General features: G+C 40.0%; 1 protein-coding gene across 2 annotated transcripts in view; it reads right to left on the bottom strand.

Annotated features, from left to right (window-relative positions):
• Brwd1 (bromodomain and WD repeat domain containing 1) overlaps window positions 1-18,266 on the bottom strand; it is a 96,871-nt gene that overhangs the window by 8,167 nt on the left and 70,438 nt on the right. The window contains exons 34-41 of one of the 2 annotated variants that reach the window (XM_070030696.1): window positions 17,839-17,880; window positions 15,676-15,822; window positions 14,592-14,744; window positions 12,261-12,427; window positions 8,230-8,459; window positions 7,095-7,259; window positions 5,674-6,549; window positions 3,287-4,186 (exon numbers count right to left, since the gene is read on the bottom strand). In XM_070030696.1, the coding sequence (XP_069886797.1) occupies window positions 3,287-4,186; window positions 5,674-6,549; window positions 7,095-7,259; window positions 8,230-8,459; window positions 12,261-12,427; window positions 14,592-14,744; window positions 15,676-15,822; window positions 17,839-17,880 (2,680 nt within the window). Of the gene's footprint in view, window positions 1-294; window positions 4,187-5,673; window positions 6,550-7,094; window positions 7,260-8,229; window positions 8,460-12,260; window positions 12,428-14,591; window positions 14,745-15,675; window positions 15,823-17,838; window positions 17,881-18,266 lie in introns of those variants that run through there. The other variant, XM_070030697.1, reaches the window with a different exon arrangement.

Here is an 18,266-nt window from a genome sequence, read left to right on the forward strand (position 1 = left end):
ACACGTGTATATCTTAACTTTTGGACAGTGATACCCTCAATATTCTTATGGGTTTGTTGAATAGCTTCCTATTTCCACTTGTACCTCTAGGTTTTGAAATGCCTTTTCTTAAAGCACCTTCTTCAATTTTCTTATTGAAAATCAATTACCTCTTCAGGCACAACTGTACTATGCAGAAGAAAGCTCTACATTATGAAAACTTAGAAGATGAGCCTAACAACTTCAAGTATTACATGAGAAATTATGTGACCTGAGATTTTTCCACTTTAAGAAACAGAATGACCACCCTAGGAATTATCTGAAAATGGGACAAATGTTCCTTTTATTCATACAGAAGTCACTACACATTGTTAGAACACTCTGTTAAATAAATAGGAGGTGGGGTAAAAGATACTTTTCAAACCTTATCTTTTAAATGCTCAAAATCTCTTTTTCTTAATACTCTTGGTAAATTTAATCTTTCAAAGGAAGTAAACATCACATCTGAATACTTCAAAACCTTTTTTTTTTTTTAAAGAAAGACATAACTGAATAAAATCATAGATTTTGGACATACAGCCAGAATGGAAAATAAAGTCATTTTTCATAAACACCATTAAATGACTTCAAGTGCAACAGAAAGCAATAGCACTTATTTCTGGACCAGTTCACATTCATTTTGTTAACCCTTTGTCTTTTTCTCAAGAAGAGCCCACACTGATCCTAAACATTAAAGTGCATTTGTGCACGAAGTCCCTGCTTAACTCAAGTCAGTAGAAAGAAGTCAAACATGTGCTAGTGCTCAATGTAAACATTTCAACTAGTATTTATTAATTGTCCTTAATGGTATTTAGGAGTGTGTCACATCTTCAAACTTCAGGAATAGCACCATAACAAAACAACACAAAAAACATAAATGCTTTTCTCCATTCGCATTTAACTTTACTTCTCAAGTTGAGAGGCCATCATGGCCAACCACACTTTTAAAGTCACCAGACCCATTCTTGCTTTCTGATGAAACCAAAATGCTGCTTCTATACACAAAGGTCTAACCATTTTGGACAAAAAGAAAAATCAATAACTGATTGAGCAGCCAACCAGCTAACTCCATACAAAGACTGAACAGTTCTCCCATAAAGCCCAAATTGTCCAAGGTTTATAAAAGAATTTACATACTAACGGATGAGTGTACTTTGTATTTTCTAATGGGTTTTTGGTACTTTTTGTAGATGATGGTAAACATGGAGTTATAACCCTGAGAACAGATATAATCAGAGAGAACTTAAGAAGACCTTAAATAAATTAATGGCTCTGATAACTAAACTATATTAGTTCTTAAAATTAGGGATATAGAAGGCATCCTATGAATTTTTTAGGTCAACGAAGACAACTGTCCTGAATCAGTCTATCTACTAGATACTTAACAGGAGCTCAAAGAAGAAAAGCATCAGAGCTTTAACTTTGTGGTGGGACAGAGGTCTCTAAACCACTAGATGAGAGGCAAGTACTTAGCCTATCTCTGTTGGCAATGTCCAAATACCTGCCCACTTCCCTTGCATTGGCACAGAAAGACTAAGTCCCTGCTATTATGTCAAGTGGAACAGATAACTACTATGAAGGATGCTTAAAAACACTCTCTAACACTGACACCACAGTCAAGTGATTCTGCTTGTCTGCCACCTCAAGGAAACACAGGAGAAAGGGTTAATTCTGCTTAAAACCAAACACAACTAAGTCCAACAAATAACTTAAAGGTATAGATGTTCTTATCTACCAAATATGTAAACCATTCAGGGACAAATGCTAGGAATGGCCACCTATACTGTTTAGAGTTGAAAAGCCCATCAAGTGAAAATGTTTGGCTCAAAAGTAAGTGTACTATGGTACATGGGATGATGTGATAAAAGTTTCACTTCAAATGGATGAGAGTGTCTTACTTATTTGGATGAGAGAGCATAAATAAAAACGCATTTAGTCACCTAAAGCAAAGGTTGCTTAGAATTGCACCTGGCAGCAATGAAGCTCAAAGAGATGAAGAAAAGACATTTAACTATTCTCCTATCTAGGTAAGATTTGCAATTGCACTCTTTAACAAAATTCCTCTCTACAATTTTAATACAAAGGGAGAAATCTACATATAACTTAAATAATTTTAGCCCTGTACACTCTATTAAAGAACATACTTCCTCTAAACCTAAGGCACACAAACTCCTCTATTTCAGAGTAAAATTATGGAAGAGCAAGATTTTGGTTAAACCCCTTACAATGGAAAACTAGGAGATCTTTGACAAAAGAAAAATTATGTAACATTTTGTTAGTCTACAATCTAAAAGAAAATGCTGACTATCCCCTGGCCTTAGAGTTTAAAATATGCACTCAAAACATTACAATAATTTACCAGCATTTATAAATTCAAGTTTATAAAATAAAAGTGATCACATGTCCCTTATAAAACAAAAAGAGCCAACAGCATTTGGAAAGAAACTTAGAAACCACTTCAATGAAAATGACCAAATCTAGTATAATGCATTCTACTCAAGTAGACAAGGAAAGGGGGGGAAAGTGGTAGGTACCTGGCCTACTAATCATGGCTGCACTTCCATGATTATTACGTCAGTATACACACATGTATGAAGAATTTGTAAACATAGGTCACATGAAATTGTTCACCTACTGTATAGGATGGGGGTTCGAAGCTACCAGCTCTGCAGTAACTCAGAAAAAAAACCAAAAACAAAAAAAAAAAAAAAACAACACTGCAGGACACTTGCTACCAGGACGTAATGCTCTCTGGTCTCTAGTGTTTAACTCTTCCTATATGTAGTCAAATACTGTCAAAGTAGATCTGCCCCCAAAACGAAGCATATTTTGGCACCTGTACTGAACGCTGCTACAAAAACCAGCAAGTGCAAATAAAAATAACAGTCATGATTTAGTCACATTCATAACTTTTCATAGAAAAATATAAATATATTCCCTGAATTGTAAGACAAACTAATGTTATTATCAGCCAGCTTTCGCCATACTCTCCAGTCCGTCTCCTCTTAAGTGAACTGGCTCCCTCAAGGTCATGAGGTGCACTCCTTCAGCTCTAGCACATTCTCTAAGCTTCTGTCATCATCCCCATCGTGGTACCTCACGGTCCGTCTACCCTGATTTCTCGTTTTTATTTTTGAGCGACGAAGAACTCTCTTAGACTTTGCACAATCCAACTCCTCCCAGTCGTCATCATCCATACTCAGCCTAGGACGTTTGCTTTGTCTCTGCCGTCTCACAGTTTTAGATGTGTTACTTGTAAAACCTTTACCTTTTCTAACTACTTTTGCTTTTCCTTTTGTTTTCCTCCTTTTGGTTTTCGTGTTATCGGTGCAGTCAACCTCTGAGTTAACAATGGAGTCCACGTCGGATGACGTGGGGCTGGTGTTGGGTCTGCACTTTGAACTCCCAGTTCGTTCAGACACGTTCACATCTTCTAACTCAGAATGCAATCTTTTCCTTCTGACTTCCCCTACTGCCGCTGTCTGTGGATTGTGGACCGCAGTCCTCTTTCTGAAAGGAGCCTTTCCATAGGTTCTGAGTCTTCTGCCATTCCACCTGCGGAGCCCATAGTTCAGTTCTTCTTCGAAGTTATTCTCTACAGGAGCTTTTGTTGACTCAGAAGGAAAGCTACTACCCTCACTCCCTGAAGCATGGCTTTTGGAGTCTGCTTCTGAAAACCCAACAGAAGAACCTTTTGTTTTACAATGTACATTTGTGTTGTAAGAACGGTCATGCCTGCTTTTAGGCACTGAATCTGGAACACCTTCAGAATCCGAGTCTCCATCTACAGTATGTCCAACACTCTTTGTACTGCCTTCAGAGTCAGGCTCTGGGGGCTGACCACCACATGCAGACTGTTCACTGGGCACTTCACAGTCCACAGCATTCTCATCCTCACTCAGTGCCTTCTTAGCTGTGGTACAAGCAAAACGTAGGGGCTTTTTCCTTGTCCTTCTAGGATACACATTTTCTAGACCAGCACCGTCTGTGCTGCTCACAAGCTGCCCCTTGCTGGCAGCCACAGTGGAGCTGCTTCGAGTAATCCTTAGAGAACCTGCTTTGGCTTTTGAGGATTTCTTAGTTGCCTTTGAACTGCTCTCTGAGCCCCTGGGGCAGAATCTTTTCCTGGAAACCTTTCTGCTTTGTTCATCATCTTGTGGTGTCAAATCTAAAAATTAATAAGTATTCTTTTAAATTTTGGTAAGGTAGTAATTACTTCTAAAACAACAGTTAATGTTCAACTTTGAAATGATTTAAATAAATATATTAAGTCCACACCACTCATTCTGAGTTTTCCAACCTCTAAACTATTGCCAGCAGCAACACCCACGCTCATAAAGCTATTCATGAACCCAGAAAAAATGTCTGCCACTGTGCTAAAGAATACCAACAAATCCCTAATTCTCCACCACTTTTCTTTTCTTTTTTTTTTTTTTTTTTGGGGGGGGGGAGGGAAGCTGGGGGATGCCATTCCCAGGGCTTGAACTCAGGACCTGGGCACTGTCCCTGAGCTTCTTTTGCTCAAGGCTAGCACTCTACCACTTGAGTCACACCACCACTTCCGGCTTTGTTTATATGGTACTGAGGAATCGAACCCAGGGCTACATGCAAGCTAGGAAGGCACTCTACCACTAAGTCACCTTCCTCGCCCTCCACCATACTTTTAAGGCCACAGTTCAATCACACTGCTTTGTTCTTCCATTTTCAGTTTTCTTGCTTTTTGAAGCCAATCCCCATTACTAGTAGTATGATCTTAACCACTACTTCATCACTGTGCTGTGGAAATAAGAGACAGCCTTAGGGCTGGGAAGGTGGCTCAGTGGGAGAGCGCTTGCCTTGCATACCTGAGGCCCTGGGTTCAATTCCTCAGCACCACATAAGCAAAAAGAAAAAAGCCGGAAGTGGGGCTGTGGCTCAAGTGGTAGAGCGCTAGTCTTGAGCTGAAGAGCTGAGGGACAGTGCCCATGCCCAGAGTTCAGGCCCCATGACCGGACCCAAAAAAAGAGAGAGAAAGAGAGAGAGAGAGAGAGAGAGAGAGAGAGAGAGAGAGAGAGAGAGAGAGAGAAAGAGAGAGAGAGAGAGAGAGAGAGAAAGAGAAAGAGAGAGACAGCCTCATAAACACCACAAAGTACTTAGACACTTCCTGTAGAAACAGCTGCTGGCAGCCAGGTGATAGTAGCTCACACATGTAATCTTAGCTACTTAGAAGGCTAAGATCTGAAGAATGCAGTTGTAAACCAGCCCAGGCAGGTCCATGAGACTCTTATCCCCAACTAATTACTAAATAACCATTAGCAGAGCTTGCAGCTTGAGTAGTACAGTGCTAGCCTTGAGCAAAAAAGCTCAGGGATAGTGCCAAGGCCCTGAGAGTTCAAGCCCCAAGACTTGCATACACACAAAAAGAAAATGAAAAAAAGAAAAAAGAAAGAGCTACTGTGATGACCTTCCTTACATTTAGCCAGTCCACCTTGCTTGGGAACAAGCTGTCACAGGTGGCTGGTGTGGGTGGGTGCTTACCTTCTGCTGTCCTGTCGGCTAACAAGTGATGCAGAAGACATGCAGCTGGCAAAGTTTGCCATGGGAAAAAGCATTGATGAGCAGCAGAAAGAGAATAGTATATTAAATTAGTGAACCAAGGAAAATATGTTTAATTACCTTTCTTAAAACTATGTGGTTTTCCTTTTGCTTTGCTGTCATCTGATTCTACATCAGTTTCAGATACATGATCCAAGAAAGACTGAGGCACTGCGGCAGACTCACACTTCAAGTTCCCTGAAACTGGGCTCATTTCCATTTTGTGACATCTAGCATCTTCTCTATGTTGTTCTTCTGAGTCTTCTGAATCACTCAAGATTTTTGCCTTCTTAAAGATATTCACATTCTTGCGAAACACACTGTCTCCTGGCTCAGATTCAGCTTCCTCTGAGAGACACTCTGTCTGAGTTTTCTGCTCAGATGTTGAAGGACCAGCAATTCCGTTGTGTCCACTGTCTGAATCATGACTTCTAGACTCTTCCTCAGAAGACTCTATTTCAGGAAATTTTGTTTTACAAGTTGCCTGAGTATAGGACTTGAAGCCATTAGCCTGCCAATTCTTCCGGGCTACCCGTAAATTGCTTTCTGACTCTGAATCTCCGTTTTCGGATTCACTGACAGTATTGTGGGGAGCATGACAACTGGACACCAGCAATGGCTTGTTTTCATCTTTTCGATCTTCTTCAATTTCTGACTTTAGACTCTGATCATCTTCAGAATTGTATAGCAACTTCTTCCGAGCTACTGCAGAAGCATTGCGATGAGGAAGCTTCCGTCCAGAGCAGGACTCGTCAGAGCTGGAATTTTCTTCTACATCACTCATTAGCTTCAGCTTACTGGCAGCCACAGCAGCACACTTCCGCAGGACTTTGCGGTTACTTCCAGCTTTGGCTTTTAGAATTTCACCAGTCTGTAGTGAATTGTTATCAGAATCACTTGAATAGACTCTCTTTCGAGCAGCTTTTCTGCCACATCCATTTTCTAAAGAAATGGAACCTAGGAAAAAGATAACAATAAATTAGACAGGTTTTCTTTTTTTCTTCTTTTATTGGCCAGTCCTGGGGCTTAAACTCTGGGCCTGGACGCTGTCCCTGAACTTCTTTTACTCAAGGCTAGTGCTCTACCACTTGAGCCACAGCACCACTTCTGACTTTTTTTTCTGAGTAGTTTATTGTAGATAAGAATCTCACAGACTTTCCTGCCCGGGCTGGCTTCGAACCACAATCCTCAGATCTCAGCCTCCTGAGTAGCTAGGATTACAGGCATGAGCCACTGGAACCTAGCTTAACCTAGCTTAGACTTTCAACTTTTTTCCCCTTAAGATAGCACCATGTTCTGTAGCTCTCTCCAGCCCAAGATGGACTCAAACTCCCAAACAAACCATCCCCTCAGCCATTAGACATTTTCTGAATGCTCTTTTTTTTTATGATTTTCTTTACTTTTTAATGACAAAATCGAATTCCTTTCCAAATTTAGTCTAATACACAGCTGGTCGCACATAGATGTTACACGCCCTGCCCACTGGCATGGGAGTCTCTTACCAGTTTTTCTTTGAGCAGCTCTAGTTCTGGTCACCCTGAAATTGCTGCCTCTTGACAGCCCACTGCGCAAAGAATCATGAGCTCTTGAACTCACTTTGCTTTCCTCGGAACTATCAGAAGCTGAAGAGGATGAAGAGGTAGCTAAGGAATCTTCTGTTTCACTTTCTAGAAAAAAATAAAATGACAGCTATTTCTAATATTCTCCTACCTGTACACCAAACTGTATTTCTCGCTTAGAGATTGCTCCTATCCACTCCACACCTGCCTTCAGACTCTTCCTTCGCACATCATTACTCAATTGGCTTATCTTCCTAAAAGAGACAGTTACTCGACAAGGGGCCCGGTATTAAGTAGCCATCTGTAGCAAGGTTAGGCAAGGCTCTGAAATGTGGGTGCAATCTCTATCTGTTAACCCACTCTTATTCATGTATCCCAAAAGAAGTCTTCCCGTGAGCATCATTTCGTTCCATGCTTTTTCTCCCTGCTTACCCAATTCAGGTCCCCATTTCAACCACTCTGTCACAAATGTTTGGTCATGTTACTCCATAAATGCACATAAAGTTCTATCAGCTTGTCTGACTATCTCCATAGCAGATTCCTATAACTCACTCTCATTCCAAATTTTTATTTGCAGGTATATTTTTCAATACCATGTAATGAAATATTGGATGAGAGACATACAATAAGCATTAAGTTAAAACAGTCAATCAATAATCACAAGTCACCAAAACCACTCCAGGCAAGGCAAATCTACATAAGCACCACAGCTTTACTTACACAGGTTGATAAAGAGTTAGCTTCAGCTATAGTTACCCACTAAACTACAACTGTGTCAACAAAACCTGAAACTTAACAAGACTATCAACACTCTTTTTAAGATGACATGCAAGTTGCAACAAATATTAATATTTTTAAATGCTGAAGGATGCAAATTTCCATAAAAGTTACACCATTTGCCAAACACCGTTCTTATCAAACATAATTCTAATGGGTCTGTGTTATTTTTGTCTCTTTGTGAAGCCCTATGCTCTTGCAGTGTAGTGCCAAGGCCGTGTTTCATTTTGTTTCCATCCCCATCATAATGGCACTACTACGGTGTATTTTCAATAGCTAAAAACAATGTTCTGCTGCTTACCAGAGAGCACAGAGCCACTTCTTAGGGTAACAGGTCTATTTCTCCTTATTCCTTCTGATGATGCGGCGGAGTCGGAAGAGTCACCAGAAGACATGGCTCCTGAAGACAATCCAGCACTTGCCTCACAGCTTTCAGGATGAGCTGCCCTACTTGAGGTCAACTGGGGAGGAGAATCTGCCAACTCAGGAATTACTTTTGTCTGAGATTTTAACCGCTTCTGCTTGATATTTCTGAGTAAGGTATGAATAAAAAAAAATAGTATTTATTAAAACAAATGAACTGGTTCAGAGAGTCAGTAGATAAGTGTTTTTTTTCACTATTCTGAGAATACTTTCATGATGAAGATATTAAGACATAAATACTATCAATATCATTCTAATATGGATTACTATCTTTCCTTTCTCTTCCTTTGGCATATTTCTATTCAAATTTAGAGTAAGGAATAAATAACCCAAGTACCAAATACATGCTGAACACTTTAGAATCATAACCAGGGATAGCAAAACTTCATCTCAAAAATAACCAAGGGCTGGAGAAGTGGCTCAAAACTGCTGGCCTAGCAAATCTGAGGCCTTGAGTTCAATTCCCTGTACTACCTCCAACTTCCCCCCAAAGAAAACACTTATGGAAAACTACAGAACTGAGAACATGGCTCAAGTAGTAGACACCTTATCTGCCTAGGCCCTACGTTCAATCACCACCAGTTCTGCAAAATAAATAGAGATAAACAGAGAGAAGGATGGGGGAAGGAAAAAGTAAGAAAGGGTAAAGAGAGGGGAGGGGTTCTCAAACCTAGGAAGTGCAGTGTTATACACACATAATCTCTCCCTTCCCCCACCCTCTCTCTTATATTCCCAGGACTCAAAAGGTGTGAGAATTAGCAGTTTGAGATCTTCAGTTAAAAGCTGACTGCAGGTAGTTCCACAGGGCCAACAGCACAGGCCAGGACAGCTGCATTAAGCTGAATTCACCAAGAATTCAGCCAAAATTTAAAAGACAGACTTAAGGACATGAGGCAAATGGAAATGCTTGCTGTGAGACTCACTCAAAAGTTCATGTAAAGTTTTCTGATCTCAAACAGATATCCAAGAAGCTAAGCTCAAAAATAAGAACTAAAATCAAGTTGGAGTGGAAGGGTAAAACAAAAACTTCAGTGGTTGAACAGAGCAGGAGAGACAGGCAATGCACTCAAGAAAGAACTAAAAGCAGAAGCACTGTCACTGAGGAAAAGGGATCAGAAGCAGTTTAATAGTACACTGACAGCAAACACCACTGAGAGCTCTTAAGACTACCCAGATTGTCAGACTTGGTTTTAAAACTGCAGACATTAAAATCAGTTATTAGAAAAAATTTCAAAGAACTAAAGGAAACTACATTTATAGAACTAAAAAAAAAAAAAAAAAGACTCATCAAAAAGAGAATATAAACAGAGATCCACCCAAATGTCATTCCAAAGTTGAAAAGGGCGATAAATGAAACAACAGTTAAATCCAGTAGTGGATCTTGGCTGGTAGAAGATTTGGTGATTTTCAAGATTATCCAAACATGTATAAACACTTTAAGAACCCCTAAAGGATTCCTACTTGGGATATGAAAGTGATATTTAAAGATATAATGGCTGAAAAAAATCTCCCATATTTCATGAAAACTGTTAGACATCAACAAAGCTAGACAAATTCCAAGTAGGATACACACCACACATACTCAGTACACACACACACACACACACACACACACACACACACACACACACACACACACACACACACACACACACACACACACACACACACACACACACACACACACACACACACACACACACACACACACACACACACACACACACACACACACACACACACACACACACACCCCTATACCCACCATGATCAGCAAACAGTACAAGGATAAAAATCTTGAAATAGGCAAGGGAAAAACAACTCATATATACAAGAGAGGGAACCTCAGATCAGTAGCAAATTTCTCTTCAGAAACAGACAAAACATTCAAAATGCTGGCAGGCAAAGTGACATATCCATTTTTTTTTTCTTTTGTTAGTCATGGGGTTTGAACTCTGGGCCTGAGTGCTGTCCCTCAGCTCTTCAGCTCAAGGCAAGTGCTCTATCACCTGAGCCACAGTGCCACTTCTGGTTTTCTGGTGGTTTATTGGAGATAAAGAGTTTCACAGACTTTCCTGCCCGGGCTGGCTTTGAACCATGATGCTCAGGCCTCAGTCTCCTGAGTAGCTAGGATTACAGGCTTAAGTCACCAGAACCAGGCCAACATGTACAATTTTTATATGCAGCAAAAGGATTCTTCAATAAGAAGACAAAAGAATTCACTGCTAGCATGTCTTCCTTATAAGCAATTTTAAAAGAACTCTTTAGGCAAGAAAAAAGGGATACCAGAGGATCACTCAAATCGAAACTTTTCTAACTGAGAAAGGCAAATTCAAGTACAAGTCTCAAAAGTAACAGGATTTTTATTCTTAAGAGATAGCTACACAAAACATGTCATATAAAGATGGGATCCAGCTGGGTGCCAGGTCACACCCATAATCCTACCTACTCAGGGGCTGAGATCTGAGGATGGCAGTTTGAAGGCAGCTTGGGTAGAAAAGTCCATGAGACTCAGAAAAGGCCAGAGGAGCACTGTGGCTCAAACGGTAGAGCACTAGCCTTGAATACCAAGAGGCTCGGGGACAGTTCAAGCCCAAGAATTGGCAGGAAAAAAAGATGTGATCCATAGGACAACTGTAAAATAAGGCAGAAGAGGGGAGCTAAACTTTCTATATGTATTGGAGGACAAAAAGTATTAACTGGAAAAAGTGCTGAGAACATAACATACATGGAAACAAACTCCAATCACACAACTCAACTTTCACATTCCAACACTTCAGAGTACTGAAAATTTGATATTAATGTAAGCTGTATAGTAAACGAAAATAGAATATAAATACAAAATTACTGATAAATTTCTTAGGACTAGTCTTCACTTGGATAAGGTACATTATAGCTAATGAACACTTGCCCTCCCAGAGTTAGATGCTCAAAAGATCACAGAGTAATTGTTTTACTCTATATTAACAAGCCATTTCTCGGTTGTACTGTCAAAACTCATAGAATTTGCAAACGTTGTGGATCATAATAATGACAATTTGTCTTGTGAAGGTTAAAATGTTTGTGACTTTAACTAATTATCATTATCCCACAATACTGTAAAATTTGTGAAATTTAGGTAATCAAGCTCAATAAAAAAATTATTTTTAAGCCTGGTGCCAGTGGCTCACACCTGTAACCCTAAGCTAACTCAGGAGGCTGAGAGCTGAGGATCACAGTTCAAAGCGAGCCCGAGCAGGAAAGTCCGTGAAACTCTTATCTCCAATAACCACCAGAAAACTGGAAGTGGCGCTGTAGCTCAAGTGGTAGCATGCTAGCCTTGAGGTGAAGAGTTGAGGGACAGCACTCAGGCCCAGAGTTCAAGCCCGAAGACCATACATACGTACGTATGTATGTATGTATGTATGTATGTATGTATATGTGTGTATATACATATAGCCATTTCTTATGCAAAAGACAAATATTTTATTAAATCTATGATTTCATAAAGGTCTAATAAGCATTTAACTGCTCTACATTGACAGAACTGCTTTCAAACTTTAAGAAGCTGTTACTATGGGGCTGGGAATGTGGCTTAGTGGTAAGAGGGCTTGCCTAGCATGCATGAAGCCCTGGGTTCAATTCCTCAGTACCACATAAACAGAAAAGGCCAGAAGTGGCGCTGTCGCTCAAATGGTGGAGAGTGCTAGCCTTGAGCAAAAGAAGCTCAGGGACAGTGCCCAGGCCCAGAGTTCAAGCCCCAGGACTGGTCAAAAAAAAAGAAAGAAAAGGAAAAAAGAATCTGCTACTACGTTTTTCTTTTTAATATATAGTGTTCTAAAAACATCAAGAACTTGTAGCATAATCAAAGAAGTATAATGACCTTAAAGTAAAAAGGACTGTCTAGAAAGCAAGGCATAAGCAACATACCTGACACATTGATTGGCCTGTATGACACCATTATAATTTTGGCTTTTCTTGAATCTCTGGCTTCGTCGAAGTTTTTCATTGAATTTTTGACCGATTTTAAAATCAGAGGAGATCCTCTTCATTTTTTCCTCAAATAAGGCAGACAATCGCAAGGTCATACTATAGATCTGCAGAGACACAGGAATAAAACAAGAATTAGGAAAAAAATCTTTCACAGTACTCTATTTAGAGTAACTGAGATGATCTACAATATATCCTATCACCATTTTCCTATTTCCAGCCCTCTCCTTCAATGATATCTGTGAAGAAATAGGACATTTCAAACACATAGCTTTCTGATGATAGAGAAAGCCATTTTAAATCAAATAGCTCCATAAGATCTAGAATCCAGGACTTGAGTCTACATGTTAATAGATCTTACTCTCTTTTCTACTTTCTCATATCTGCATGTCTAAGCCAAAGAATGCATGTATCCTAAAGCTCTTCTGGAAGTTACTTGGTTTTAAAGCTGTTATTGGCAGCAAAAGAGCAGCAACTGTTTGAGCCTGGGGAACAAAAGCACATTTCTACCATCTGTGTTTGCAACTTGACTGTGCTGCCAAATATGAGTAAGTCTCTACATGTGAGCTACAGAGATGCAGCACAACCAGTATAAGAAAATACATCCCACTCCCTAACCCTTTCCTTAAAGAAGCAGCAATAGATCTACAGTATGACAGAAGAGGTAAGATGGATTGGAATACAGTGCAAATGTGTGTGGAGATATAACTGTGAAATACCTCTCCATATAACTGATATAAACATATGTGTCTGTGATTTTATGTTTTTTACTTGGACCAATTTTTGGGGGGAGAGGGGTCCGGTCATGGGGCCTGAACTCTGGGCCTGGGCGCTGTCCCTCAGCTCTTCAGCTCAAGGCTAGTGCTCTACCACTTGAGCCACAGTGCCACTTCCGCCCTTAATTAAGTCTAGATTTAGTAATATAGTAGTCTGACATTATATAGTGAAGCCAAATGAACTTAGGGCAAAATTATCCATCAGCAGAGTCACTGACTGAAGTGACTGAAGACACTATCAAACAAATATTTCACATTGACTTTTTTTTTTTTAATCATGTAGCATATACATTGGCCATAAGGCTGTGTTGATTATGAAAACTGAGGATATACTACAAGCACGTTTGGTTATTTACCACACATGTCAATAATTATCCCGCATATAAATTATGTTTAATAAGAACGGAGGAATGTGCTGTCTAAACTTTTTTTTATGATACTGGAAACAACCCAGACAGAGCCATAGATTGGCTAAGCAAGCACTCTCCCACTTAAGCCATTTCCATGGATCTTGTATTGGGATTGTGGTCTTGGGAGAGGGGCTCATTTTCTTGAGGCTGGTTTGACCTTAACAACTCAAAGCAGCCAAGGTTAAAGGCTATGCCATCATACTGGTTGTATGATAGCTATGCTGCTTGTATAATGATAGCTCCTGTGTCACATTTTCAGACCTAAAACATGGTATGTAGTCAGTATCCTCAATTCCCCACTATGTATTTCTCTTTTCCTACTTTTAATGTTCTTCCAGACTCTACCAGACTCATATATCTCATTCTGTGTATCACATTTGTTGTTTTCCCTTTGCTGGTAGTGTTGTTTGAACTCAGAGCCTTACACTTCTTAAACTGGTATTCTATCGCTTAAGCCACAACTGCAGTCGGCTTTCCACAAGTTATTTTTCCAAAATAATAATCTCTCAGACTTTTCTGTCCAAGCTGGCTTTGAATCTGTCATCAGACACAATGAATCCCCAGTAAATGAAAAATCTGTTCGTTCTAACCAAACTTCACCTCAGCAGAAAATTTCAGTAGATTATGATACGCATCAATTATTGTAAGACAAAAACTGCTGGGTGGCAGCAACTCTGTCCATCATAGCATAGCCATCCTCATGGTTCACCTCTCTTTAAGCTTTCAGCAAATAGGAAATACACAGATCATGCACACTTTGTTATTGTTGTTGGTCATGGGGCCTTGGGCACTGTCCCTCAGCTCTTCAGCCCAAGGTTAGCGCTGTTCCACTTGAGCCACAGCACCACTTCTGGCTTTGTCTGCTCATGTGGTGCTGAGGAATCGAACCCAGGGCTTCATGCATGCAAGGCAAGCACTCTATCACTGAGCCACCTTCCCAGCCCAGATCGTGCACACTTTGATTAAAAATCCACTTTAAAAATTACCTTCAACATTAATCAAGACACAGTGTTCATATAAAGCTGCTTTGTTGAATGGCCAACTCTGTACAACTACTTGAATATAATAAATATATTTTTAATTACCTTTGATCTCTTGTTTGGTGTATATGCCTTTGCATTGCTAAATACCAACCGAACGTCTTTACAAAACTCCGAAGGGTTGTCATAATTTCCTGCTTCTAGAGTTTCCCTTACTGTGCCAAAATCCATTGGAGTGTCTATAATATCTCGGTAGTCCTAGGTTTTAAAAATAATTCATAGATGAATTTCTTGCTTTTAAAATCATAAATACATAAGACCTTGAAAATATTCAAAGTGATAAAAGAGAAAAAGTGAGAGAGATGTTAAGAGTTAATAATGATTAAAAACAGACTCAGACATAAAGATGAAGTAGAAAGAATATTATTTCAAGATATCAATGTCCTGCTTCATCCTCTTAGTGATTCCCAAGCTCCCTAAGGTACATCTGTGTTATCATTTCTCTTTTTTATTTGTTGGGGAAAGTCAAAATAGGGAATTGAAGAAATGTTCCAGTTACTTTAAATGAATGAAACTGTCCCACTCTTCTGCTTTTCCTAGTGCTAAGCCTACATAATGCTGACAAGAGACAACCATTTATAAACCATTGTTACGAAATACTGCTTAACAAATAACAAAAGTACTCTTTATGCTCCTACAGCTAATTTAGTGGTGGAAAAAATTAACATAAAACCTAACATATCCAGATATAAAAGCAAGGTACAAAGAAATATTTCATTGTTAATGTCTCTTGATAATAGGACATGAAAGCTTTTTTAATTTCCTGCTTTACAGTCTTCAGCAATTACTAGGCTTTCTTTTTTTGGTCCGGTTGTGGGGCCTGAACTCTGGGCCTGAGCACTGTCCCTCAGCTCTTCAGCTCAAGGCTAGTGCTCTACCACTTGAGCCACAGCGCCATTTCCGGCTTTTTTCTTTTTGCTTATGTGGTGCTGAGGAATCGAACCCAGGGCCTCAGGCATGCAAGGCAAGCGCTCTACCACTGAGCCAACTTCCCAGCCCCACCAGGCTTTCTTATACTCTGTTCATTGTTATAGTCTCTACTCTCTAAGATTTCATTTAAATACCTCTGCCCTCATCTGCTCTTCACAAAACAAGAAAATTCCCAGACATTCAAACAATGGAAACTTACTGGATATTCAACCAAATCAACAGGTTGTCTAAATGGCTCAGAATCTTCACACTGAAAAATTAAGTTCACTAGCTCCTTACACTGTTTCTCCCAGCTGCTTTCAATATAGTTGGTAGCTTTGCTGCTCCTTTTTTTCCAGTCATGGACCTAAAAATACATTCATAATATTAAAAAGTTTTATAGGAAAAAAACTACATGAGACACTATGGCAAAAATGCAACTGAACCATCTTTACTGTGTTCTCTAACTGTGTCATTAAGAATTATGGCTACTTTACAATGTATGTCATGCCACACATTGTTCTAAACACATTTCTTCAAAATTAAAGTTTAAAGTGTAATTTAACACAATTCAATATAACCTGTCCATTTCAGAAAAGCTACATGATTATCTATGAAAAGCACACTCCAAACAGAACACAATGCCCACTCAATGGCTACTTCACTAATGTATAAAATTGGTTTTCATAGATTATGAATGCCTGAATTCCATAATGTGACAGGCAAAGTAACAGCCCCACTGAAGATATCAATATCACAATCCTTAGATTATCATCACAGGGACAAGGTACTTTGCGGATGGAATTAAGGATATGGAAATTGTACCACATGGGCCCACTGCTGTAACAGGATCTTTGTAAGAGGGAGACTGAGGGTTCTATCAGAGACATCACACTGCTGGCTTGACTATTAGAAGGATGCCTGCCCCAAAGGGTGGGGGGCAACCTTGAGAAGCTGAAGAATACCAAGAGCTACCTCTAAAGCTTCCAGCCAAGCCAACACCATGACTGTAGCCCAGCAAGGCCCATATCAGCTTCTGATCCACACATCTATAGGGTAGGAACATTTTTTTAATTGCTTAAGCAACTAAGTTTATCATTTCTTAACAGATACAGCAAAGAAATGAAGATAACTCAGTATACCTGAGTTTAGAAATGAAGCTATATGAAAATGGCAAATCAGATAATACTCAAGTCTTGGATACTCAATGTTATTTAGGGCAAGCATAGTGAAAGGAAACTGGCATTGGATTTTTTTTTAATAAGCTTAAACTTAAGGAGCATTGGATGAAATTTAACATGAATTTTTAAATGTTTTACCATTTTCTTGTGAAAGATCTATTAACCTATTATTGCATCAGATGCTGGGCTAATGGCACTCCGATTCAATCACCCAGTTTTCAAAACTTCTTTTCCATTACCCTTAAAATCTTATCTTCCTCATTTTTCAAAAGATTTAGTCACCAAATCCTAGTTAATTATCTCCTTAAAAGATCTCGTTTTCCCATCTGCTCACAACAAGCACCAACCAGCCTTATCCCAGGAGACCAAGCTCCATGGGACACTCACAATCAGATCTAACATATGCACCTTTCCAAAACTCAACATCGTTTGGATTCTACTATGGCCGAGAAGCTGGTCCTGTACCAAATTCTAAATGGCATCCCTGGATTTCAGTATAGCATCATCTGCTCCTACGTAACAACCAGAAACAAGTCACTTCGCTCATAGCATCTGGCTCCTCCACACCAGCCAGACTAGCATCCCTACCAACCTATCTTCCCCACTGTCCTTCCTTGTCTCACCGACCAGCATCCTGCAGGCCTCTGGCTGCCCGCCCTGTCCCTGTCTTACAGACCAGCATCCTGTCACCCTATACCCTCGCCACTGCCCTTGTCTCACAAACCAATGTCCTGACCACGCCCCCCCATGCCCATCTTATCTCACACTCACTCACTCTGGAACAATTCAATTTAAGCATTGCCTAATTACATTTAGTAGCAATTCCTTTCTTCTATATAATATTCAACATAAACATACTTTAACTTTTCAAGGACAAAGCCCAAATCAAAAAACAAAGATTTAGGGTTTTTTCTGGTTTTTTAATTTTTTTTTGGGGGGGGGGTCTGGTCGTGGGACCTGAACCCTGGGCCTGGACACTGTCCCTCAGTTCTTCAGCTCAAGACTAGCGCTCTACCACTTGGGCCACAGCGCCACTTCTGGCTTTTTTCTTTTTGCTTATGTGGTGCTGAAGAATCGAACCCAGGGCCTCAGGCATGCAAGGCAAGCGCTCTGCCACTGAGCCACCATCCCAGTCCCAAAGATTTAGTTTTTAAAACAAAAAATACACAGAGCATAAAAGTCAGTCATGCAGAGTAACTTACTCTCCTTTTCCCAGAAGATGTTTTAGGAAGATCACTATCATCCTAGGAATAAAACAAAACATCTTGTGATTACATCACCCTGCTGATAACTAAGGTTTCTTTTTTTTTTTTTTTTTTTTTGGTCGGTTGTGGGGCTTGAACTCTGGGCCTGGGCGCTGTCCCTGAGCTCTTCAGCTCAAGGTGAGCGCTCTACCAGTTGAGCCACAGCACCACTTCCAGTTTTCTAGTGGTTTATTGGAGATAAGAGTCTCATGGACTTTCCTGCCCCGGCTGGCTTTGAACCGCAATCCTCAGATCTCAGCCTCCTGAGTAGCCAGGATTACAAGCATGAGCCACTGGTGCCCGACGAGCTAAGGTTTCTTAACTCAGGGTCTTGCATTTGCTTGCTAGGCTGGCTGGAGCTCTACCACTTGAGTCCAGCATTCTGC

This window comes from Dipodomys merriami, unplaced genomic scaffold, assembly GCF_024711535.1.
Source record: "Dipodomys merriami isolate MVZ:Mamm:240054 unplaced genomic scaffold, mDipMer1.0.p SCAF_2, whole genome shotgun sequence".
In the NCBI taxonomy this organism is placed as follows: Eukaryota; Metazoa; Chordata; class Mammalia; order Rodentia; family Heteromyidae; genus Dipodomys; species Dipodomys merriami.